Here is a 25,953-nt window from a genome sequence, read left to right as displayed (position 1 = left end):
GAAAAATCATTGTACAGAACATCCATGTTAAGGACATGTATAACACGTACAAGAACAAAGTACAAAAACGTTTAACAGAATGACACAAGGTTACATACATCAGAACAAATTAAAAATAGCACATTGTAGATGTGTGTTAATAGCTAGAGAGTTGGACGAATGTTCAATGGAAGCCATATAGCTTTTCAGTTCTCCTTTGAAGGACAAAGAGGCAGGCTTTTAGCAAATTTACATTCATGGATATAAAACGTCGCTAAAAATAGATGTAGATTAATAACAAAATCTTTTTCCGAGACACTGGAGTCTTTGGGGTACGGAAGCGTATTGCATTCACTTGACAAATAAAAAAAGCCCTGTTTTTCTGAGTAATTTTTTCTGTTTTTCTGAGGAATTTTTTCTGTTTTTCTGAGGAATTTTTTCCCTGTTTTTCGTGGTATTTTTTTTTTTTCCTGAACGAGGAGACAAGATACTTAAAAATCTTGCGAGAAGCTCCCACCTGGCACCTGCAAGTGACCGGTGCCTGCGTAAAGTCGACAAACTAATGATAACACCATCTATATGACTTAAAGACAAGAGTATCTCCCAGTGTCTCAAACCCAAAAGAAAGTAAAACTGGATTAAACTAAACAAGCGGGTCATGTTTGCTTCCCTTATATCGAGCTCTCAAAAAAGGAATTAAAGCGTCTGTTGTTCTATTGCTCTCTTAACTCAGAAAAAAATACTCAGAAAAAAAAACAAAAAAACCCCACAAAAAACAGTAACAAAATTAACGCGGAAAACAGAAAAAAAATACCACGAAAAACAGAAAAATAAAAAAATACTCAGAAAAACACAAAAATTACTCAATAAAACAGATTTTTTTTTTATTTGTCAAGTGAATGCAATACGCTTCCATATCCCAGAATAAATGTTGTACAGTTTCAGTAACATCATGACAGAAAGTGCAATGAGATGAAATATGAAAGATCTGAGTACTTTTTTTTTTAAACAGGGTTTTCTACAACTGAATTTTCACTCATGGATAAAAAAAACTTGGCTAGAATCAATATCAAATTTATTACAAAAAAGACATTGTTTTCTTTTTTAGGATTCTTAAGAAAACCAAACACCACATTTTCCCAATATAATGTGAAAAGATCTGAGTACTTCCACCACTGCCTTCATGATTCTTCACGTCATATGTTTTTATCCTGTCTTTGTTTCTTCGTCTTTTACATTTTTAACTGTTTTTACTTTTTAAATTCGACACAAAAAAAGGGAAGAAAAAAAAAGAAAATGGGGAAATTACGCGGCCGTCGCTGATTGGCCGAGCCGTGCCCGTGCGTGTCCCGGAAGTGAAAACGGAGGACTGATGTGTGTCAGGGGTGCAGGAATCTGTCGGTTACATTTGTGTTTCGCGGTGGGTTTCTGGTTGAGAAAATGGACACGTTAAACAAGCTGAAGCAGTTTGACGCTTATCCCAAAACTCTGGAGGATTTCCGAGTGAAGACGTGGGGAGGAGCGACCGGTGAGAGGCTTCAGTTTATCAGAGAGCAGCTAGCAGCCATTCAGACACTGTGGCTGTTAGCTGCTGCGGCTAACAACAAGGCTAACTGAATCATTTCTGCTTTAAACTACAACGTTTATAAAACACGTCACAGTCTTAACGTTATCTTTATAACGCAGTGTGAGTCTCAGCAGCAGCAGAATACACACATTAACCTCCATTGTTCTAATTCAGTAACAGCAACACTATGCTAGTGATAAAAATGCAAATATACACAGAACAGATGTGTTACTAAATAACTTCTGTGATAGCTGCTAATTATCAGGGATTTTTACTGCATATTTGCTGCATGTTTTAGCCAGTTTGTTTTAATCCATGAACACTTTACATTACTGGTGGTAATATCACAAATCCTGCTGCTGGAGATTTTGGATATTTAAAATAAGACTTTATTGATCCTTAGGGGACATTTACATGTTACATCAGCACAGAGACAGGCTGACAACCTGCTGTGCAAACTAACTAACTAACTAACTAACTAACTAAGTAGGCTTCATTTACCCAAACAGGCCCACTTCTTATTCTCGTATTCAGCTGTTCAACATTTTATTTTAATTTAGAAATGTTGTACATTTAACTCCACTAATGTAACATTCATCTGTGAGGTATAGTCACTAGCTACTTTGGAGGTTCTTATTAATAATACAAAACATAATCAACAAATACATCATGATGTTTTATTATTATACTTATTGTACTGCATTTATTACAATTATTGATAAAGCTGAAGCTTTTATGACATTTATCCTCAGGGGGATATTAAGAGGCTAGAATATTAATCAATAAAATGTAGGCTAAACTTTGCCAGCTTTAACATAAGTAATGTCCACAATAATGCGTAACTAATATATCCTCCTGAGACCCTGTGTCCTTGTAAGAGGGCATCACATTTTACTTTATTCTACTTGACTTACACCTGTCGTCCTTGTTCATGGACACTTTTTGTGCCATTTAGTGGCGTTAAGACCACAATAATCCATGTAAAAACAAGATGGCAGCCATCTCTGCCGAGTCTGCAGCTGATCCCGACACAAAACCTGATCACGTTTTATGGTTGAAACTTTTTTATTTATGATGAATAATGTGCATAGTTTGATACAGCAACAAATTTGACCAATTTTAGCAACAGTAACAAGATAAGATAAGATCCACTTCCTCCTCCTCTGTCACTCAACTGGACTCCTGCCTGGAGGAGATAAAGGCTTGGATGAGTGAAAACTTCTTACAGCTGAACAGCTCCAAAACGGAAGCCATTCATATCGGCACCCCTCACCAGCTCCATTCTTCCCACATTTCCTCCGTCTCTTTTCTCGGCCACAACTTTTCCCTCTCTCCTTCCGTGACTAATTTGGGAGTCAGGTTTGACCCCCATCTTAGCTTTGACGATCATATCAACCATATCTGCAAGACTTCCTTCTTTCACCTCGGTAATATCGCCAAACTCCGGCCATCTCTCTCTCGTCCTGCAGCAGAGAGGCTCGTCCATGCCTTTGTCTCCTCCAGGCTGGACTACTGTAACGCGCTCTTCATCGGGATCCCGGGCAAGAGCCTACAAAGGCTCCAATATGTCCAAAACAGCGCTGCTCGGGTCCTGATGAGAGTGCGTAAACATGAGCACATCACCCCCATCCTTCACACTCTGCACTGGCTCCCCGTTCACCTCCGCATCGAATTCAAAATCCTCCTTCACACCCATCACTGTCTGCACGGTGTAGCTCCCACCTACCTCACCGAACTCCTCAACCCACTTACCTCAGCCAGAACCCGGTCAGGCCAACTGCACCGTCTGCGCCCGCCCAGGACTCGGCTCAAGACCATGGGCGACAGGGCCTTCGAGGCTGCTGCTCCCCGTCTGTGGAACGCCCTCCCCAACCACCTCAGGGCTCCACAGTCGGTGGATGCTTTTAAAAAAGGACTCAAAACCTTCCTTTTTCAGAAAGCCTATCCTGACTAATCTTATCTGATTTTATCTGCTGACTGTTTTTATTGTTTTGTTCTGTTGCTCGATTTTACTGTTATTGTTGCTTTTATTTGCCTTTGTACTGTGCACTTTGAGATTTGTATTCAAATGTAAAGTGCGTTATAAATAAAATCTATTATTATTATTATTGTTATTATCCTCCATTGTCAGAACACTTCATCTTATGTTTGCTTTCAGCCTTAGTAGTGTTTAACCTCTGGGAAGACTTTGACTTAGTGCTCAAGTCATTAATTGATTAGTCAACATAAAGTGAATGCAGGAAGGAGTCCAACTGTAAACAGTCTTGTATGAGTGAGTTTTAATGTTGCTAACTGTATGACTAAAATCCAATAATCAGCAGTCACCTCCATTTCCATAATTATGAATAGTCATCTGTACGATTCAAGTGTTTTTTTAGTCCTGATTAAAATGCAAAACTTAAACATTAGACAGAAAATATCAGGTTGTCGCAGAGGGAAGAAAGTGTATTTAACAATTGAAAAACAAGGATCAAATGCATGTTTTTTTTCCTTGCATATGATAAAATATGATTTAACAAACATTAGAGGATCTGAGGAATTTTTCCTCTCTCCACTCTCAGACTTTGAACTGGGATTTAAAGGAACTCTTCTAATGTCTAACACGCGAACTTCCTCTGTGTCTCTGCAGTGACCATCATCAGCGGTGTCATCATGTTAATCCTGTTTGTCTCTGAGCTGCAGTACTATCTCACTAAAGAGGTGAGTTCATCCACAGCACCTGATGATTTGATCTCGTCCTTTCGTGTGCAGAATCCTCCAGGTGAAATTAGATTTCACAGAGGCAATATAATGTGTGCGCAGCCAAAGAGGAGTTCTGCATTTGGCTTTGTTTGATGTAGTGTGTCCAACCAGGGAAGCCCAACATGTCGAAATATTCACACAGCCTCGTTTAAGAATACTACTGAGTTCCAGTATTGAATTGAATAGTATTGAAGCCACAGTAGCTAGGAAGCTCACTGACTCATAATGGGCAAAAACTTAGATTAACATTTTAATTACACTAATATAATAAATAACACTTAAATTGATACATGTTTTTATTGCCTCCTCCATCCATCAATTTCCAGCCACTTATCTGGGTTCAGGTCATGTTAAATAATTAAATTACCACGAATTATTGATGTATATGCAGCTCGACAGTACTGACAAAATGTGCCATAAATGTTGATAAAATCCATGTACTTATGAAATAATTCTAGGCCTTATTGTCCTTACTGGGTGTCTGTCGTTCTTATGTTTGTATGACCATGGAAAGTGTATTAAATTGTATTCTATGTTACATTAAATGGTCTTTAAAGAATCTCAAGATCCACTTATCAGCTTGTTCCCAGCCTTTAGACAAGGCCTATCCAACAGATTGATCAGTCCGCTTTACAAATAAAGTTTAAAACCTTAAGAGGAAAAATTAAAATAACAGACATTTGCCTTATTGCCTCTGAACCCACGTTTTCTTTGAATAATCACCAACGTTACACAATTTATCATAGCCAGAAACTGTAAAAACAGAAACGATTGTCACATTTTTTTTTCATTTCCAATGGTCCTTGAATGTATCATGTGTCATATTTAATCAAAATCACTTTATTCTAAGTGTCTTATTTAAGATTTTGCCCAAAATATACAGTTTGCACTATTTAGATCCTGTAAAACATGAAATTCTGTGCTTCTCAGCACAACTAGGAAACCATGAATGACTCGACTAAGACCAACAAACTTGACAAAAATTCAGTGGAACTTTAACTGAACTTCAGGCTGTTGACCCAGAGAAGAGAGAAGCAATCGAAAAGTCTAGAAAATGTGGTGGCGACGCCGAGGCGTGTCAGGTATGCATACATAATGAGAGTAATAGCTCAGGGGAATGTTCGGCCCCTGGGCCCTTGGCTCTCTTAAAACATGGCTCCCTGAACATTATAGTTGAACAGCCCCGCTCTAAACCATATTACACGGAGTTTGCTCAGCTATCGTGGAGCTGCAGATGTTCAAATGTTTCTCTTTTTTTCTTGGAGCACTTAGTTCAACTTTTAAGTCCCAAACGTGCCCAAAAAAATAATTATGCTGTTGACAAAGCTATTTCCAAGATAAAGAATGCAGATGAGATGAGAAATACTTTATTGGTCCTCAGGGGGAAATTTGACATAAAATTGCTCTTACTTTATGTATGCACAGATAATTATAAGAAAACTTGTCCATACCCATTGGTAGCTTTGTCACCTTCTACCTATGCCAATCCTCAATGCCTATGTGCAGTTTCACATAGACTGACCACGTCAGTGAGTAGAAAATCGTGGGACAGACAGAATGACTGACTGACAGAATGACACACTGACAGTTTCCATGATTATGAACAGCATACCATACCATGACTTAGTCATACCAAAAATTAGAAAAATAAACAACATTGGGCCACAGGGGGAGCCACAGCGATCGGTCGCATTGTTCTGTTGTTATAGCACCACCCAGTTGCCAATTAGAGTTAAATTTCTCCAGTCACCTTGAGGCGTCCTGTTCTACATATCTACCAAGTTCAGTAAAAATCCATATGGCGGTTAGGCCTAGATAAGAAATTAGCTCTCTAGCGCCCCCATTTTGTTTGATGGGGTCAATAATGTAGGGGTCCCCTCAGATTATGTGTGGTCCTATGCCTACAAAGTTGCGTGGTGATGGGTGAAACCCTTGAGATGTTATACACCTATATGTGATGAGCCACGCCCTCCACAATATTCATTGCCTTATAGAAGCTCAGTTTTAGTAAGTTTTCCAACTTTTGCCAAGAGGGAACTTTAGATATTGGTCTCTAGATTATGTTCACCCAGTTTCATGCAGATCGCTCAAACTTCCTAGGAAGAGATCCATTTGAAGTGTTTTTCAAAAAATTCAAAATGGTGGAAAATCTGTATAAGCGGAAGTTATGGGTTCTTGAGGCAAATGTGTTCCTCACGAGGAGAGGCATCTCTGTGCAAAGTTTCATGTCTCTACGACATACAGGGCATGAGATATGCCCATTCAAAGTTTGCAATTTCAGTTGGTTGCTATAGCGCCCCCCTTTGGCCAATTGATGTAATATTGCTTCATTCGCATCCTCCCATGACCCTCTACCACTGTGCCAAATTTCACATGGATTGACCAAGTCAGTGAGGAGAAAAACATGGAACAGACACACACACACACAGAGTTTTCATCATTATATAGTAAGATAGAAATATAAGATAAGAAGTATGGAAGAAATGTGCATTATGCCACAGCATATAACCCAGTATAAACCTAAATAAATAAATACAGAAAGAATATATGAACTATAATAAACATGTACAAATATGTGCGTCATAGTACCAAGTGTGTTAAGTATAGAATAGAATAATCAAGAATCAAACAAAGAGTATTGTCTAAATAAATTATTGATCAACACGTCACACAATTGATTGCACAAATGATGTTCAGCTTGTACAAATCACCATTATGTAATTATAGTATAATGATTATAAAATTAGTAAGTAGTGATGATAATGAAAGCAGCCTGGGGTTAACCAGCTTCCAGCCTTTAGGAAAAACTTCCTGTCAGACCGGTCTGATGAGTCCAGTCACAAACAGGGAAACTGCCGAAGGCTCAAAGTCACGACACACAGCTGTGAATCAGCATTAATCTTCATCATTGTGTTGCTCACAGCTGTTAATCCTGATAACATTAGCGACATATTTTAACGTGGGCTCCAATAAATAAATCAAGGACAGAAAATGTACACAGCTGAAGTTCGTTGATGTGTCTTGTTTCATAGAACAAAATGTTGCATCAGACCAGTGGGAGTGTAGAGAGAGTGGATGTTCCTGTGTTTAGAAAATCCATTTAAATATTTTTAATTCAGAGGTTTCAAACTTGAAACTGAGAGGCAGAAATTAAAACAACTAAAGGGGAATTATTCTGTCACATCTCAGATATTTTCAGTTGAATGTTTCATGTGTCAGTGTCGGCCATGTTGTGTGTTTTGACCATATTAGAATCCGTCCACGCTTGTTTCCCCCGCAGGTTCACCCTGAGCTGTACGTCGACACGTCTCGAGGGGACAAACTGAAAATCAACATCGACGTCATTTTCCCTCACATGCCCTGCGCCTGTAAGTAGCATCGCTGTGACCTCACTGCCGTAGTGACCTGCTAATGACGACATGTTGGTAATGAACACTCACCCACCTTCTCCCGTTCTTTTCTCACTCAGATCTTAGTATAGACGCGATGGACGTGGCCGGTGAGCAGCAGCTAGACGTTGAGCACAATCTGTTCAAACAACGTCTGGACAAAGACCTGAAACCCGTCACGGCCGAGGCAGAAAAACACGGTAAACTTTGACTGTTGTGTGAGCTTTCCTGACCCTGATCCAGGGACTACAGGGAATTGATGATTCAGGGAGGTCAGTTTGAGAACCATGAGGTCAAAACACTGCACAAAATTTATATCACTATAAGACAGGCAGCAGCTGTTTGCTCTCCTCCCTTAGGTAAACAGTGGAGTTAGCAGACCGCTAAAAGCTAACAATACATAGCTGTCCAACTGGAAAGTTTGTGTGCACATTTTTGATTTGCCAACACAAACAGCTGACACTGAAACGTCAGAGCGCTAGTGTCAGGATTCTTTAGATTGATGTTGTGTTTATTTGTTTTGTTTTGTAGAGCTTGGTATGGCAGATGATGGCGAAGTGTTTGACCCCAGTTCACTGGACCCAAACAGATGTGAGAGCTGCTACGGAGCTGAGACTGAAGACCTTAAGTAAGATGCCAAAACACACACACACACACACAGCTTTTTCTTTCTTTGCGTTTTCTGTATAATCTTGTATTCATTTGTCGTGCCTCTGCTTGGTGTGTTTGTATGTGTGCAGGTGCTGTAACACCTGCGATGACGTGCGGGAGGCGTACCGGCGGCGAGGCTGGGCATTTAAGAGCGCCGACACCATCGAGCAGTGTAAGAGGGAGGGCTTCACACAGAGGATGCAGGAGCAGAAGAACGAGGGCTGTCAGGTGTACGGCTTCCTGGAGGTCAACAAGGTACTCCAGGTCCTCTCTGTGAATTATGGTTAATATCTCAAAAACATCAGTTTATCACAAAGAGCAGCAGCAGCCTGATGTCTGTCTGGAGGACACCTGACACCTAATGTTCCAAGGAAGAGGTGAAACTTTAGGAACTGAAAATACAAAAAGTCTGTGACATTTAATGCCTCGGCCAACGTGAACAACTCAGTTGACAGTTTTACTTTAGATCAAGCTGCAAAATTACATTTGTATGATTTTAGTTTCTGAAACATCCCGAACGTGCAGACCTTGGGGAAACTTTGAATAGTGTTCAACTCTTTGATGTTTGTTGCCAGCGCATGTTGGGAACTCTTTAACAGTTCCTTAAAGAAACAAAGTAGAAAATCAGGTTGATCTCAACAAGACCAAACAAACAACATGTTTGAACTCTTCCTCAGACGTTCATCACCGCTCACAAAGAAATTCGTTCTGCTCTCGCTCATGTTTTCTTTCATTCATCATTTACCTGACACAGTGATATGATGACAGAGTATAAGGGCCACTGCAGGGTTAAAATTAGTGCTGCACGATTAATCTAATCGCAATCGCGATATCAGGCTGTGCGATTACATAACCACATAAAAGGCTGCGATTTGCGATTTAATGTAAATAAATGTTAATATGTGTGCCTGTGGACGTGACTGCCTCTCCTGTAGTGTGTGGAGTTTGTTGACATTACGCCCACAAGCTATCCTGGTGCATGCAGCAGTGACCAACACAGACGCTGAAGAAGAGCATGAGCACGACCATAAACAGGCAGAATCGGTGGCGAAAAAAACCCCAATGTCTATTACATGGCGATACTTTGGATTCAGGTACGGTGATGTTGAACAGAAAGACGTGCTGTGTAAAAGTCGCCACGTCCCGCGGCAACACGACCAATCTATATCAACACTTGAGACAGCACAGGGAAATGTAGGAAGGATGCATGTGAGAGAAAGCCGAGCCGTGTAACGTTAAAGACAAAGAGACAACTGAGAGCCGCCAGAGCCTCATAAAACAACATCCAAGCACAGTTAAGCAAACATTTGTCAGTGTCACAGGGAAATCATGGACTCCATAACAAATGAAAAATTGAGCAATTTTGCTCGGGTTCGGCCCACTTGACATGCTGCTGTGTTGTGCTATGACGCTGGAATTTGTCATTTACGTGACTGAACGCAACACAGGCTCGCTCCGCTGTGTGTACAGTTCCGTGCTGCGCTGCTGTGTGAGCAGCGTGTTTGACTGTGCTCAGTCTGTTGATGGTCATTGACACACTGTCTGTCCATAACAATGTCAGGTCAGTGCCCCCCTAATATAATGTAGGGGAAACACTGAATCAAGCAAAAAGACTCATGATACCATTTATTTATTATATTGTATATTGTAATTATATTGTAATCACAATCGCGATATTGTCCACCATAATCGCAATCACAAATTTTATGAAATCGTGCAGCACTAGTTAAAATATTTGAAACGAAGGTCTTGATGTGAGAGTTGTAATTAAAAGAAAATGACATGATATTACAACAATAGAATCATATTTTTTCGAAGAAATGGTTGAAATGGTTGCAGTGTTATGAAAATAATGTGATAACGTTTACAAGAAAAAGAATATACGTATTGTAAAGTTTTATACAATAACACTATGACTTTATTTTAGCAGTAAATTATGACTTATTAGTGGCGGGAATCACCAGATGATCCACAATATGATTTTATCACGATACAATATTATTGCGGTTTTAAATATGTTACGATATGCTGAGTATTGCGATAAAATATTGAGCAAATTATTACCTTTTTTCAACTGTAAATTATGTTCCCAAAGGAAAACTTTGTCAACGTCTGTTTTATCTAATAAGATGAAGTTTTCATTGTGTTCATCTCACCTCAGCCATTTTTTTGCAGCAGCAAAATTCGGACTGAAAAAGCAGTTGATTGTATTATTATAATAAAAAATTGATACTTGGCACTGAGTGACGATATAAATATTGCAATACTATGCTCTATTGGTTTTCCCCCAACCCTTTGACTTATTAACATTCCTTGTTTCCTTCTTTCCTGACAGTGGCTCTACTGTATTGATTTGGCAATTCTCTTTCTTCCTCTTTGTGTCTCAGGTGGCAGGAAATTTCCACTTTGCTCCTGGTAAAAGTTTCCAGCAGTCTCATGTCCACGGTAAGACCTGCTGTTCATCCACTCTGCTCACACACACACACTCACAGAAGCATTTAAATGATTTTAAACATCATGTGTGAGTTTCTTGTTGCAGACGATTTACACTGGACATTTGTTCTACATGTTTCTAACTTATAACGGCTGACATGTTAGCTCTTTTAAAAAACACAGATTTTAGAGACCTGTGTGGATCTAAGAATCTGCAGTAAGTCCCTAAATGGAAAGATTTCAGTCTTTGTCTGAACCTTTTATCGGTGAAGTCGCTCAACACAACTATTAGGAAGAAATTCGACCGGACGTCAGGCGCAGTAGTGCAGGGTCGTCACGCTGCTCCAGCCAGGGTTACTTCCTGTTTTTCAGGCAACGTTCTCTCTCAAATGGAGAATGTGGGTGTTGTTAATAGTTAGGTGTAATTTGTTACCGTGGCAACCAGATTGCTATCACTGTCCATTAGCATTGGACAGCGATAGCCGTCACTCTGACTTGAGTTATGAGGTGGAGGATTTTTCTCCACCTCCTTCAGGAAATATGAATCTAAAACCTTCTCTTAACACGTTGGACATCTTATTTTTAATTCCCCAGGTGATCCGGTTCAGTTTTAAGCAAGTAGAAAAATGTTTTGGAGCAGATGTCTAAGTTTTTTTAAGTCTTAGTCATCAGTACTCAAGTTCCAGTTGAGTCACAAGTTTTTTAAAAGGATAATGTAATTCATCATCTATGTTTGCTGCAGGTTTTAGTGGGTTTTTTTTTTTATTAAATTTAAACAAAGGTTAGTTTCAAAAGTCTTGATCTTGGATTTTGAAAAGGTTTCATGTGTTCTGCAGGCAAGAAACTTGAATGAAAAATTAATAGACGACAAAATCATTTTGGCTCAAAGTCCATTTATAAGATGTTTTTAGGTTTAAGCTGCATCTTATGATCGTCATCAGAGAATTAATTTTTCATTTTGTTTTAAAAATAAATGACTAAGCAGGGTTCCCACACATTTTCATAAATAAAATGTAAAAAAAATTTACAGTTTTCGAGGATAATAATTAAAAATTAATTAAAAAAAATCTTTCCCTACTTGCTCGGCATTTTTCAAACATATCAGATTCAAACTCACTCTCAGACATAATCTCAGCTAGCTGTTATATGTATAGCTGTTACATTCTCTAAGGGTAAATGTGATCATTTTAAAGCCAGTTCAGTGTTTGTGTCCAGATTTATTTCCCTGCCGAGAGTCAAAAGCCTTAGAGACATCATTAAGGCAGTACTGGAGCTTTGTAACTCAACCCTGGAACAAAACTGATCATTTTTTAATTCATTCCCTCCCTTTGCTGCTGTTGTTGACATTTGTTCTGCCGTCATAATGTGTCAGTTTTGATCGTTGTTGTTATCTTGACTGAACTGCACTGTTTTACCTGCCTGCTGATAGTTTTCATCATCTGCACAAAACCAGAGAAGGAAATTAACAGTCGCCAGCCGTCACATGCTCACATAAATCTTTGTTAGCAGCCACTTCAGTAGGAAAAGCGCCACAATTTATGTGCTGCTTCTAATCTGGACAACTGAAAATACTGTGCTGTGATGAAAATCTGGTGGGTTGATGAAGTGCAAGTGGCTAAAATCTGAGCTCCACTGTTAGTTTCCTGCTCTGAACACAACAGCTTCCCCTGATCTCTGCACTATAAGATGATTAATCTGGTTAAATGTGTTGATCTAATTGCGTTGGGTGTTATATTTGAATGCTTGGCAGCAGAAACAAGAGACAAGAATCACTTGTGCTGAGGATTTGACTGTAAACGAGGCTGTGGCTGAAATAAATCAGCTTCGCCCTCATTCTGACCTTAAACTGTGAAACACTGCGCAGTGTGTGTGTGTGTGTGTGTGTGTGGGGCTGCACTGTCACTCTGACAGAAGCTTTGAAATGATTTTCTAAAGCTCATTTTCTTTAGCACAGAAAAAAAAAAATCAAATCCTCCTCAATGAGATATGCTGCTGTTCTGTAAAATCTCCAGCTTCAAAATCACTTTGTGTTTTGGAGCTTTTAATACTTTGAAAACAACCAAATCAAGAACTCAAAAGCTTGAGGTAAGTTTTAAAAGCTGTCTTCATGCATCACTGTTCATGTCCTAATAAAATTAGATTTGTAAAAAGATATAGTATAAAAGCAGCTCCTACTGGCACCCTCATACACATTAACATCACATGGTTTATTGTCTACCTGCATCATCATAGTGACTCTTCTCTCTTCTTTCTGCAGTGCACGCTGTGGAAAGTAAGTCCAACTTTATTTGAAGTTTTTTTTTAAATCGTATAAATACATATAAACTTCATTGAAGCAAAGCCTCACACCTGTACAGTAACCTGTCTGTTGAAATATTGAAAAGAAGTATTGCAGGTATACAACTATTTTGTAATATGAAAGGTTTAAGTTAATGCAGGATGATATTCGTTGTATAGAATCCAGTTTACAAGTCAGAAGACATAGTGTCTGCTCAGTTGTTAAATGTACAGTTCTATTGTGTACATTTTAAAACTACTATGTTTTATAAAACATAACTTTTTGTCATATTTTCTGAAACTATCTCAGATATTCAGACAGTAGTACATGAGACATACCTGTGAAAAAAAACATGATCTGAAGGAAAACAACCAATCAGAGCTGAGGCTAACGCAGCAGTGCTTGTGAACTGCGTTCAAACTGTCAAACTAGGCAGCGCTGATCGAATATGAATCTGTTTAGCTGTAACATAAAAAAGTTTGCTCCAGCTGGTGGGCGGTGCTTTGTTTTGGCTCTGCTGTTTGCAACATGGTAGCCGGGTCACAATCTTTCTCATTGTACAGCTACTAAAATATGTTTCTAAAAACATCTGAGTGAAGTCTGGATTTCAAAAATCTCTATTTTACATATTGCTGAGTGGCACAAACAGACTATGGACTTTCCTCAGTGCAGAATGAGGCATCCATACTGGTTCACCACATACATAGGTCACTCTTACAGGTGCACCTGGTCAGTCATCAGCAGCTTGATTAAACCTACATCATTACAAGTCTAATAGCAAGCACTATTAAGTATAGTCTCAAACAAATGCTTGTACTCATACATACAGTGAGTCAATGAACAATGAACTCCGTCCCAGTGTCTGAACACAGACACTGGGATGGAGTGTTTGAAGGTAAAGGATATATCTGCACTCTGCACTATTTGTACCCTGTGCACATTTTCTCTCTGTCTGTACAGCCCTGCAACTTATAAAATACACATATTTTTTTTTTTAGATTTCAGTCTGAATCCTGTTAGACTGAAGACTAACAGGACAGTTTATGAAGACGCAGCTCATCCCATGTGCACCTAAAAACATTTGAGGCAAGAAAAAGGCAATGCAGTAACAGAATCTTGATTCATAGTTTGACAGTTTGACCGCAGTTCATGAGCAGTGACTGACATGATTGACAGTCGTGTTACAGACTCCTTGTCGTGTACTACTGTGTGGATATAGTGACAGTTTCAGCAAATACGACAAAAAGTTACTTTAAAACCATATAAGTATCTAAATATTACTTTGGTATCAGCACGTTTTGACCAAGAACTTATATTTGCCAAGGGCTCTTTCCAGTTATGATGCTGATATACTGAAGATGGACTTTCTCATCCTGCAGGTGTCTTGAGCTTCAGCTTTTGATGGTGTCATTCATTCATAGTTTGGCCAGTGGTGTGCACTAGTCAAGTTCACAATACCAGAACAGTAATTCTTGGCAAAGAAATCCACTGTCTCAGTTGCAGACTCCCTAAAAATTAGTATTTCGGCAGCATGGCTGCGGTTTTGCAGGACGTAGCAGTGCGCGCTTAGACGAGCCCTGTGAACGTCTTTTTAATATGCATACATATTAAGTCTGACATCAGATGTGAACTCCTTTAGTTTTTAATATTTTTATTAACATATTTGATATAAGTTTTGTGGGGTAAGCCTGGTCAGGGTTGTGCAGTGTAAAGCTGCAGCCAATCAGATTTCAGATACAGTGGCGACAGATAAAGACAATAACACCTACTCACACAGCTAACATACTTAAACACTGCCACTGTTATGTGAACAGGCATAACTCCCACATGAAGTGGCAGCATGCTGAGGTTGTTCTTACTGTATGTAAGAGATTAAAATGTTCACTAACACAATCAGGAGGTCAAAGGTCAGAGCCTCAGCACCCTGAGACCAGATGTGACACACAGCGACTATGACATCACCCTGTGTGTGACTGTGGGCTTCAGCTTTATTCGCTGCCTTTCATCTATTAAGCGGCTGAATCAATGGGCACTAATCAATCCAAAATGATCAATAACTCACATTTCTGACAGATGAGTAACTTTACTCTGTGCTAAATGTGTATTTAAAGTGTGTAATTTACAAGTTAAGCTATATGACGTGTTCTGTTTGTGTTTGCAGTTCACGACCTGCAGAGTTTCGGCTTGGACAACGTGAGTAACTCGAGCGATTATATTTTCTGTATCTGTTCAAAGTTTCTGCAAACTAATATTTTTGAAAAATGTACCGCAACCGATATGTTTTTTCTTTGCTTACTACTCATTATTTTGTGTGCTAATTTTTCCTGTTGGCAGTTTGTATAATTTTAGAAAAATCATGACCAAAATCTTGAGTTGACAGTCAGGTAATAGTCAAAATACAGTGATGCAATACAGTTCACATTACACTTCCCTTATTATTTTGTGTTTGAGGACCTGACACTGTTATCTTTCACCAAGTGTAGCTGGGAATTAATGGAAGACATACTTGTTATCAACTATAAAGGTCTTCTGTAAACGTCTAATCCTCCCATCTGTCGTACTGCAGATAAACATGACCCATCTTATCAAACACCTGTCGTTTGGTAAAGATTACCCCGGCATCGTTAACCCTCTGGACGAGACAGATGTCACAGCGCCTCAAGGTCAGTGATTTCATGGTTGGACTGTTGTCAGTATGATACTGGCTAGACAGGCAGGATAAACAGAGGTATAACGCCAAAGCTCGGTGTTCAAACTCAGCCATTTTCAAACATTTGGACTAAACTTAAGGTTTTCTTGTCAGAACCTCAGAGAGTGAGAGCTTCTTTCTAATACTGCATTTTGCACTCATGTACAACAAGCAGAGAAAGGAAACACAGGATGAAACCAATGTAGTGACGGAGAATTTGACAAACTTAGCAGAGAAAAGGTGTGCTGCAAATTTCCTTCAGGATAAAGTGTGTTGTTTTGCATCATGGTTAGACATGTTGTAATACCAGATATTTACTGGTTGATAGAAATACCAGTGAAATTCAAACAAAATAATAAATCAAGTGTACTTCACCATACACTGATTTCTTAAAAACATTTTAGCCTACAGCGTACAGTATATTAACATATTTCTCCCCCTCTCTGATTGGATGGCTGGATTTAAAGTGACAGTGAAGAGCACAGCGTTTTACTCAAAGTTGTACATTTTTTCGAACAGAAAAAAAAGCCAAACGAACAGCACTCATCATGCTGCTGGCATTTGTAGCAGAGTGTACAGTACAGGCCAAAAGTTTGGACACACCTTCTCATTCAATGCGTTTTCTTTATTTTCATGACTATTTACATTGTAGATTCTCACTGAAGGCATCAAAACTAGGAATGAACACATGTGGAGTTATGTACTTAACAAAAAAAGGTGAAATAACTGAAAACATGTTTTATATTCTAGTTTCTTCAAAATAGCCACCCTTTGCTCTGATTACTGCTTTGCACACTCTTGGCATTCTCTCCATGAGCTTCAAGAGGTAGTCACCTGAAATGGTTTCCACTTCACAGGTGTGCCTTATCAGGGTTAATTAGTGGAATTTCTTGCTTTATCAATGGGGTTGGGACCATCAGTTGTGTTGTGCAGAAGTCAGGTTAATACACAGCCGACAGCCCTATTGGACAACTGTTAAAATTCATATTATGGCAAGAACCAATCAGCTAACTAAAGAAAAACCAGTGGCCATCATTACTTTAAGAAATGAAGGTCAGTCAGTCCGGAAAATTGCAAAAACTTTAAATGTGTCCCCAAGTGGAGTCGCAAAAACCATCAAGCGCTACAACGAAACTGGCACACATGAGGACCGACCCAGGAAAGGAAGACCAAGAGTCACCTCTGCTTCTGAGGATAAGTTCATCCGAGTCACCAGCCTCAGAAATGGCAAGTTAACAGCAGCTCAGATCAGAGACCAGATGAATGCCACACAGAGTTCTAGCAGCAGACCCATCTCTAGAACAACTGTTAAGAGGAGACTGCGCGAATCAGGCCTTCATGGTCAAATAGCTGCTAGGAAACCACTGCTAAGGAGAGGCAACAAGCAGAAGAGATTTGTTTGGGCCAAGAAACACAAGGAATGGACATTAGACCAGTGGAAATCTGTGCTTTGGTCTGATGAGTCCAAATTTGAGATCTTTGGTTCCAACCGCCGTGTCTTTGTGAGACGCAGAAAAGGTGAACGGATGGATTCCACATGCCTGGTTCCCACTGTGAAGCATGGAGGAGGAGGTGTGATGGTGTGGGGGTGTTTTGCTGGTGACACTGTTGGGGATTTATTCAAAATTGAAGGCACACTGAACCAGCATGGCTACCACAGCATCCTGCAGCGACATGCCATCCCATCCGGTTTGCGTTTAGTTGGACGATCATTTATTTTTCAACAGGACAATGACCCCAAACACACCTCCAGGCTGTGTAAGGGCTATTTGACCAAGAAGGAGAGTGATGGAGTGCTGCGGCAGATGACCTGGCCTCCACAGTCACCGGACCTGAACCCAATCGAGATGGTTTGGGGTGAGCTGGACCGCAGAGTGAAGGCAAAGGGGCCAACAAGTGCTAAACACCTCTGGGAACTCCTTCAAGACTGTTGGAAAACCATTTCAGGTGACTACCTCTTGAAGCTCATGGAGAGAATGCCAAGAGTGTGCAAAGCAGTAATCAGAGCAAAGGGTGGCTATTTTGAAGAAACTAGAATATAAAACATGTTTTCAGTTATTTCACCTTTTTTTGTTAAGTACATAACTCCACATGTGTTCATTCCTAGTTTTGATGCCTTCAGTGAGAATCTACAATGTAAATAATCATGAAAATAAAGAAAACGCATTGAATGAGAAGGTGTGTCCAAACTTTTGGCCTGTACTGTAAATATACAGCACTAGCATTAAAAAGAATAAACTAAATACGCTGGCCTCGGGAAAAATGCATTTCTTTTTGACACGCCAAGGTGGAGCTGTCGCTGCAGCTGCGCTTGTCAGCGTCCTCCACTTGTTGCTGCTGTTCCTCCATGCTATACCATCATGTTTCCAGAATTTTGACATCATCTTCATACCAAAGTATTGGTTGTTGTGACATCCCGAATCATCGTCTTGACAGCATCAGGAAGTGTAATAAATCCACTCTGAAAACCACTCGACAAAACTGAACTTTAATTGACAAAACTAGACTGCGGTTGAGAGCGTGACAGCATTGAACAGACAGAAAGCCGAACTTGTAGTTACTTGAGAAGTCCCATAGCTGTGTAATTGCATAGAGGTGGAGAAGGATGTTGCTCCTCGTCCGCCTCAGCAGCGGATGCCCATACCGATGGCCATAAAGGTGCCGAACGTTCCCCCGCTCTGCATCATGGTCTTCCCCACTCCTCCCATCAGCTCCCTGCCCCGCATGCCGATCCTTGAGATAGAAGAGACAGATTTAGTTTTAATTATTGTTCATGTTTTGTCAGTTTTAGTTTTTGTTAATAAAAACCAGGGAAACAGCACAACGCCAGATCTTTTGAGCTACTGATAAAACAATCTGAGATGTGGACAGCAAGCCAGACGTGTGTCCAATTGTTTTAATATTAATTAATTACTCTCAGAACCATTAACTCTATTACTTTGTTAGAAATACAAAGTTTAATCTCAATACTGTCAGTTAGCATCAACTACTGATGCTAATATTCTTTTCCCACTGTTTGCAGGGTGTCATTTGATAGCAACCAAGTCCACATACTCAGTTTCACCACATATGCAGTTGCTGTTTCTATAAAGGCAGAATAATTTGGGTGCACACTTCATAGTTACCTGAGACAGGAAAAAGTGCCAAACATGGCTCCAGCAGCCATTCCTACTGCAAACCCCATCATGAAGCCCATCTTGACCCTGTCGAAACAGCTGGGCTGGGTCTGGCCATATGGACCTACAGCCACGGGCATCTGGAGAGGAGAGAAAGGCAGAAGACAGGGTAGAAGTGAGACAGATGGATCAGCAGTGACATACAGTATGATCTGATAGTATGGGGAACAAAATACTGAACATATCTAAAGGTTCCCAAACTGGACGTGCTGAGCTAGACCACATCCCGATCCAGTCTGTTAACGTGGCACAACACTGTGACTGTAAAGAAGCATTGTCCAGTCCCCTGATTTAGTAATTTATGCTGTAGTTTCATCACCAGAGGACAACAAAAACATCTCACAGAAGCAGTAATTAATGTTGCTTCAGCAAACCAATACTCGGTCTGCTCCAGATTTCCCCTGCTAACGTATAATATTAGCCGTCATGATTGATCTTGAGGCCAGATGTCAGTGTCCAGCTGAAAGACCTTCATAATTACAGTACATATTCCTTAAATAATGTGTGTTTAATCAAATTATCACACATGAAACATGAGGCCTGGTAATATCACAGCATATGAATACACAGAAAAGCTACAAAGGGGAGTTAATAAGGACTCAGCAGCTCATATTTGCCTCGGGGTCTCTTAGGATGTTAATGTCAGTTGGTCCATCAGTAAACAGAGCATGGAAGAGGAGAAAAGCTTTCTATACTGTTCTGTAGTTAGTGTATAAAAAAACACAGTCAACTTTTTAAAAGTAAGAGTTATTTTTAGTTTTCTGGAGCTTTTCTTTTAATACCACCGGCAATAAGTTTTAATATTTCCACCTTTAAGCTGCCAGTGTTTCCTGACACTCAAATCAGACATTTTTAATAAGCATACTGACATTTCGACTTAATGTTTAAGTCCATGGTGTATTGGCAGTCTGGAAAGCAACCAAGGCACTCTGACTGTAAATAAAAATGTATTAATTAATAAAAGATTTTTACTTAGGATCAGAGTGCCTCAAATACTTTTCAGACTGTCAACCTATACCATGGACTTCTGTGAGCTGGACAGTAGTTCTTTTTTATTCTCATTTGACTACTTGCCCTATCCTTAAAGAGCACCTGATTTTTTTTATTATTTTGACTCCCATGTTTTTTTTGCTATTAGGGATTTATCTTTACTTATCAGAGGAGTGGGGTGGCTGGGTGTGACTATTTGTTTTTTGACCTTCCCTGAAGCCACAAATAATTTTCCTTAAGCCTCCCTGAGTGACTGGTGGAAAATGCACGACCGTCCCTACCCTGTAAATTAGTTATTAGATTTTTCAAACTTACCATTTAATGACAAAGTTAAAGACAAAATCCTGCAACAACTTGTTTTTTCCACTGTCGTCGTGCTTGCTTCTTAGTTCATGCAAACAGTTTATTTAGGGCCACATTTTTAAACGTAGAAGACGTAGAGTAAAGTGATTTTGATGAAATCTTATTATTAAAGCTCAGATTTTTTTTTCAGACAGAAGTGCTCGTTGCACATGATGTGTTCAAGGACTGTCGAAAATTTTAAAATAGAGATATTTTTGATTTCAACAGTTTCTGACTGTGATACATGGTGTAATTTTGACGATTTTAAAGAAAACATGGCTTGCGAATCCACACGTGGAAAACAATACTTGTTCTCTTTAAAGATTGGCAGTAAAATAAATACAAAATACAACTGTTTAAATTTGTATGCTGCCCCACTATGCCAAGAAAAAAAAAAACCACAGTCCCTCTCAAGTACTTTAAAAAATATGTGACATGTCCGTGTTTGCGCCACCCTTATAAATAACAAACACTCCCTTACTTGTCTTCTTGCCAGTGTGGACACATTACGTAATGTTACTGCTTGGAAATAGTACAGATGTGTGACATGTCTGACATTGTGACTGGTGGATTTAGCAGCCACTCAAAATACGACCTTTATTTTGGCTGATGAGTGATGCAACTCCAGCAGCCACTTGCATATTTAAACAGCATTTGGCTGGTGGCTTGTACCCATCTCCAACCCTGCATTTGACCTTTGTCCCTTGGTTGTTAGTTACACATTATTTATCTATACAGTATAAATCAGTTCCTGCCACATAACTATTACTCAGCTGAAAATCCAACCCAAGCTACTAACATAATCTTAACCAAAGACATTTGGTAGTTAAGCTGCTGGTTAATGATTAAGCTAAGCCTGAGACGTTAGATTAGTCAGTTATTTAATTAGCACGTAAGCTAGGCTAACGTTAGCAACCACACCGGTGTTGACGTAACGTTAAAGAAGAAATAACCAGCGGGCTGTTTCGCTGCAGTCTTTAAACGGTGATCAAACACCACCATATAAAAACATCAATTCTTTAAAAGTCATTCTTTATCCCTCCAGGTGGTTTGTTGTGTTAGCTTAGCATGCTAACTAGCAGGCTAACGCCACCTGTGGCCTTGACAGATAAACACGGCACGTTTTCACCCACAGACTGAGTCTTTACATCAACGCATTCACGACACTGAGTCAGAAACGGACCTTACCTTGAATTATGTGTTTAAAATAACTTTGGTTTCCTGGTTCCTAAATGGAAGATTATCGTAGTTTGGAGCGCAGCTGCGTTTAAATGTCTTTGTAGCAGACCTCCATAACCGGATAGAGACAGAAGAGGCAAATGAAGAGGAGGAACAACCAGGAGGAGGAAGTGGAAAAGAAACAGCGCCGACATGTGGCTGAGTTCATTACTACTACTAGATTATTTATTTATTTATTTATTTTTTACCATAAAAGAGAACAAAGTAATAGTACTTCCGGTAGTAACTCTACTTGTGTTTTTATGTTTCAGTCAATTTTCAGTTTTACTCCACGACATTTCCCTTAAATATCTTAGTTACTTACTACAAAATAGGGAAGGATGCAAGGAAGGAGGAAGGGATGGACAGATGAATGAAGGAATGAGAGGGAAGGAAAAACTGAATTTTGTTTTTTAAATCCTTTAAGTTGTGAAAAAAAAACTAAATTTCCTTAAAGTGTAATGTGGGCTAAATTTGTAAGGTAAGGTGAGGTAAGGTAAAGTTAAACTTTAATGTCCCTGAGGCGCCATTTGAGATACAGACAACGGAACAGACAGTACAATACAAACACACAGAATCCAGTATCACACACTGCCGGGGGTAAATCATGGACATTAGTGGTCAGTGCTGGTTAAGATAAGGGGTAGCAGACGCTACAAAGGATGACCTGTAACGCTTAGTGCTACATTTAAGGAGGCAAAACCTCCGCTCTGATAGAAGCATAACTCAACATGGAGGGGGTGTTGAGAGTCCGAGATAATTAACTCAGCTTCATACAGATGCTGTAGGTTATTAAAAATAACACCAGTGATCTTACAGCACAACTTGACTTGTTCTTGTTTTTAAGGCTACCATGTAATCTGCTGGTGTACATGTTACAAAGAAATAAACTTAAACTCTAAAATCAGACCGACTTTTGCGTTGAATACTAAAGTATATTTGATATAATAAAATCACTTTTGTGCTTATGTACAGTGAATATCAGGGACCGGTTGCGCAAAACACCTAAGTTTTCTCCTGAAGTATGACACTTAAGGCTTAATTTCTCCTCAGCTGAGAGACTTGCACAGTTGCACAGAATCCCTTAAACAGTTTCCTTGCATAAGGGAAAATGTTAACCCATTTACTGCGTTGAAAGACAGTTTACAGCGTTAAAAGTTCCCATGGAGATTGTTTGTTTGCTTGGACTCACGGTTGTGACCCCTGTTATTGTCTCACAAAGTTGACTTATAGTTAGATAGTGAAAAAATGGCAGAAGAACAGAAGACAAATAAACCATATTGGTCAGAGGGGGAAAAGATTAAACTTCTGGAGGAATGCTATCATAGAAAGCACATACATTTGATCACCAAATACCTGAAAACAATTGTGCGGAGAAATTGCAATGAAGATTAATTCAGTCAAATCTATGGTGTGACATCAGAAGTGTATCCATCTGGTTCTCCTGATCGCAGAACACTCATCTTGGGGTGTGTTAGTTTTTTCATTTATCACCATAAAGTCGGTCATGTGGCGGTTAAGACAGAGTCAAAGACACCCTTTGTATTTTTTTCCCCTGCTTTGGTTGCTAAGGTCTTTTGTGCAACAGTCAAGGGATTCCTTAAGTATAAGGAGAAGACATAAGGGTGTTTTTTGCAACTGATTTTATTTTGAGGAAACCTTAACTAGGATTTTAAGGAAAATCTTAAAGTGTTTTCAAGTAATATTCTAACAGATGAGTTTAACTTCTGCCAGAGTTATTTTCTGGTGAGATATCTGCACTTATACTCAAGAGTGTCTCTCAGGTCCTTCATCCATCTCTGCTTTTATCAGACAGCTGGTGCTGATCCCAAGAATTGCCGGTCTTCTGTTTTATTAAAGTAGAGTAGAATAAACCGCACATTGGTTTATGTTGTATTGACACACGTCACTGCTTAAACAATCCTTATCGTCCATATTCTTACTTAAAATCGTAATTTTATTCTGGTCTGTTCTGTGATGTTTGAAATTGTTTTTATTATTTCCTGCCGGGCCTTTTGTGTGTAGTTTAGTTTAACAAGATTTCCTCTCTCTCCCCACAGCATCAATGATGTACCAGTATTTTGTGAAAATTGTTCCGACCATCTACGTGAAAACTGATGGAGAGGTGAGTTCATTTTACATTTGTTCACTAAAATTCCTCTTTTTTTTTTTTACTCCAAACTATACTAAACCTACAAGACTGGTAAAACCAGAGAGATGTTAAAGAGGCACACTGAGAAAGAAAGTGTTGCATTTCATTGGTTTACAATGCTGTACACAGAAACATAATCTTTTAGTCGACCTTCAGCATTTGGATGAGACTTAAAAACATGTCATGTACCATGAAGCAAAAAGTCATTTATCGCTTCACGTGTTTCTTTTACAACATTGAATCTAATCTTTGATTAAAGCCATGCCAGGCTACAGTTGACCTTTCATCTTTCTTAACAGTGTCTTCTTGTCATTTTGTTGTTGCAGGTGGTAAAAACAAACCAGTTCTCAGTCACCAGACACGAGAAAGTGGCCAACGGGTTAATAGGAGACCAGGGCCTGCCGGGCGTGTTTGTCTTATATGAGCTGTCACCCATGATGGTTAAATTCACAGAGAAACACAGGTAAGAAAAAACAAAGCCTGAAAAACATGGGAAAATATGGTTCAGGTTGAAAACACTGAGGAAAAAGCAGTTATATTAATAAAAAAAGAGCTTCTTTAAATCTCATTGCACATTAATATTCTCTCTCTCTCTCTCTCTCTCTCTCTCTCTCTCTCTCTGTTCAGATCATTCACACACTTCTTAACAGGAGTTTGTGCCATTATTGGAGGTGTATTTACAGGTCAGTCCCTCCATGTGTTACCTGATAATACACCACAGACTGAAACGTTAATATGAATAGATATTTAAATGGAGCAGACGAAATCTGACTCTCTTCTGTTATTTCTGTTTCTCGTCTCCTGCAGTGGCCGGTCTGATCGACTCGCTCATCTACCACTCGGCCCGGGTCATCCAGAAGAAGATAGAGCTGGGCAAGGCCTCCTAACAGCGCCCCCCGCTGGCCTCCACGGTGCAACACAGATCAAGACACGGACACAGAGAGAAGAGGGACAGACTGACAGAGGGAGAAGGTTGGAAACAGAATCAAGTAGTTTTCCTTCAGTCTTTCTGTCTGCTGTCAGACTGAGTGAGAGAAACACAGAGAGAGACAGAGACATTTGAAATCAGCCAAGTTTTTAATTCCTCTGTCTCTCTTTTCGTTACGGAAAAAACACTGGAGAGGAACTCGAGGGCCTTTTTGAATTTTACTCTCCGCTGTTAAATTCGATGCCAACAGGACAGAGTCGGAGTCAGACACCGACGGGAGACTTGTGTGATTGAACTTGAGCAGAGAGGATGACGCCTCGTCTGTTTACAGAAGCGTCTTTATGGAAAAAGGGAGCTTCCTACCCTCCCTCCTGTTTACATCCTGCTTCAGCGCCGCTTCACGCTCACATCACTACACTGAAGTCAGCTGGACCATCTGTGGTGGAGCCTTTGCTCCAGAGGGGTGAGGATGAGAGGGCATGGAGACTTTTAAAGGAACACGTCACCCCAGATTTTCTGTTTTCTAATCAGTTACTCCCCAAAATGTTTGACGAAGAAAGGTTTGTGCTCACATCTCTTTAAACAGAATCAAGCAATGTCCACAAGATGATGTTTTCTAGTGAGTACAAGAAAGTGATTTTGGGATCTCAATGTAACAAATTTTTTGAGTATAGAAAATTATTGTTTCGGTTGTGAGTTTTAAGCATAAGTTTGGTGATATTTCTACTTTTCTTTTTGTCAACAAATCCAACAAAAACTATTGAAACCACATCAGTGAGCCGCTGGGTGACATGTTCCTTCATTCATCCTGAGCACACACACTCTAGTTTATTGTGACTTGATCCCACATTCACCATCCTGCTACCACAGACACTACTAGAGCACCAAATGTGGATTAATCGGCCGCTGAAAATAGTCCCCAACACTGGGAGTATTTATTCCTTGTTGAGAGACCATGCTTAAGACTACAGTGCCCAGCTATTAAAGATCAGTCTTCAGAAGGAGCCATTGGGTTTGGGGCTTGGAGAGCCCCAGACATGTTATGTCAGGAAGCAGTGAGAAACACACTAACACGTGGTTGGTTTTTCATGGGATTTGTTGACAATAAGAAAAATACACAATTTGGCCTCCCTAACCTGCCTGCCTTCTCCAATAAGGGCCAGCACACATGCCATGTCTTCAACTGCCAGGAAAACACGAAGTTGGTGCTGGGCTGTGCCTACACTGTGCCAACTGAGGCAGGCTGCACTTGACGTTTCGTTTGACTGTCTCATAGCCCACTTACCTGAAATCCTGAGTGCAGAGCTGATCTTCTTCCAGGCGTCGCTTTGCTTTGTGTATTAGGCCTAAAGTGTTGTACGTGGGACAGATGTAAAGCTCTGGGTAGCCCCGCACTAAAATGATGAGCTTCTTCTCCAT

General features: G+C 39.8%; 2 protein-coding genes across 3 annotated transcripts; one reads left to right on the top strand and one right to left on the bottom strand.

Moving 5' to 3' along the window:
- Positions 1-1,316: 1,316 nt before the first annotated feature.
- Positions 1,317-25,682, top strand: ergic3 (ERGIC and golgi 3). Of its 2 annotated transcripts, XM_033626569.2 has the most exons (14): positions 1,317-1,507; positions 4,176-4,246; positions 7,569-7,656; positions 7,758-7,877; positions 8,209-8,305; positions 8,418-8,583; positions 10,716-10,773; positions 13,019-13,033; positions 15,201-15,232; positions 15,606-15,702; positions 23,515-23,579; positions 23,933-24,069; positions 24,234-24,289; positions 24,414-25,682. In XM_033626569.2, exons 1-14 carry the CDS (start codon positions 1,420-1,422, stop codon positions 24,491-24,493), a joined length of 1,170 nt encoding a protein of 389 aa, XP_033482460.1. In that variant the 5' UTR covers positions 1,317-1,419; the 3' UTR covers positions 24,494-25,682. The 2 variants fall into 2 exon arrangements, with proteins under 2 accessions (XP_033482460.1, XP_033482461.1); XM_033626570.2 differs by lacking the exon at positions 13,019-13,033 and having other exon boundaries at positions 24,414-25,674.
- On the bottom strand, positions 18,201-21,574 carry romo1 (reactive oxygen species modulator 1). Its single transcript, XM_033626571.2, has 3 exons — positions 21,425-21,574; positions 18,854-18,984; positions 18,201-18,461 (listed from the first exon to the last, which is right to left on the bottom strand). The coding sequence occupies exons 2-3, from the start codon at positions 18,982-18,984 to the stop codon at positions 18,353-18,355; spliced, it is 240 nt and encodes a 79-aa protein (XP_033482462.1). The 5' UTR covers positions 21,425-21,574; the 3' UTR covers positions 18,201-18,352.
- Positions 25,683-25,953: the final 271 nt, after the last annotated feature.

Source organism: Epinephelus lanceolatus, chromosome 1 (genome assembly GCF_041903045.1).
Source record: "Epinephelus lanceolatus isolate andai-2023 chromosome 1, ASM4190304v1, whole genome shotgun sequence".
NCBI classification, from domain to species: domain Eukaryota; kingdom Metazoa; phylum Chordata; class Actinopteri; order Perciformes; family Serranidae; genus Epinephelus; species Epinephelus lanceolatus.
Note: the sequence above shows the minus strand (reverse complement) of the source record. Positions and strands in the feature narration are given on the sequence as shown.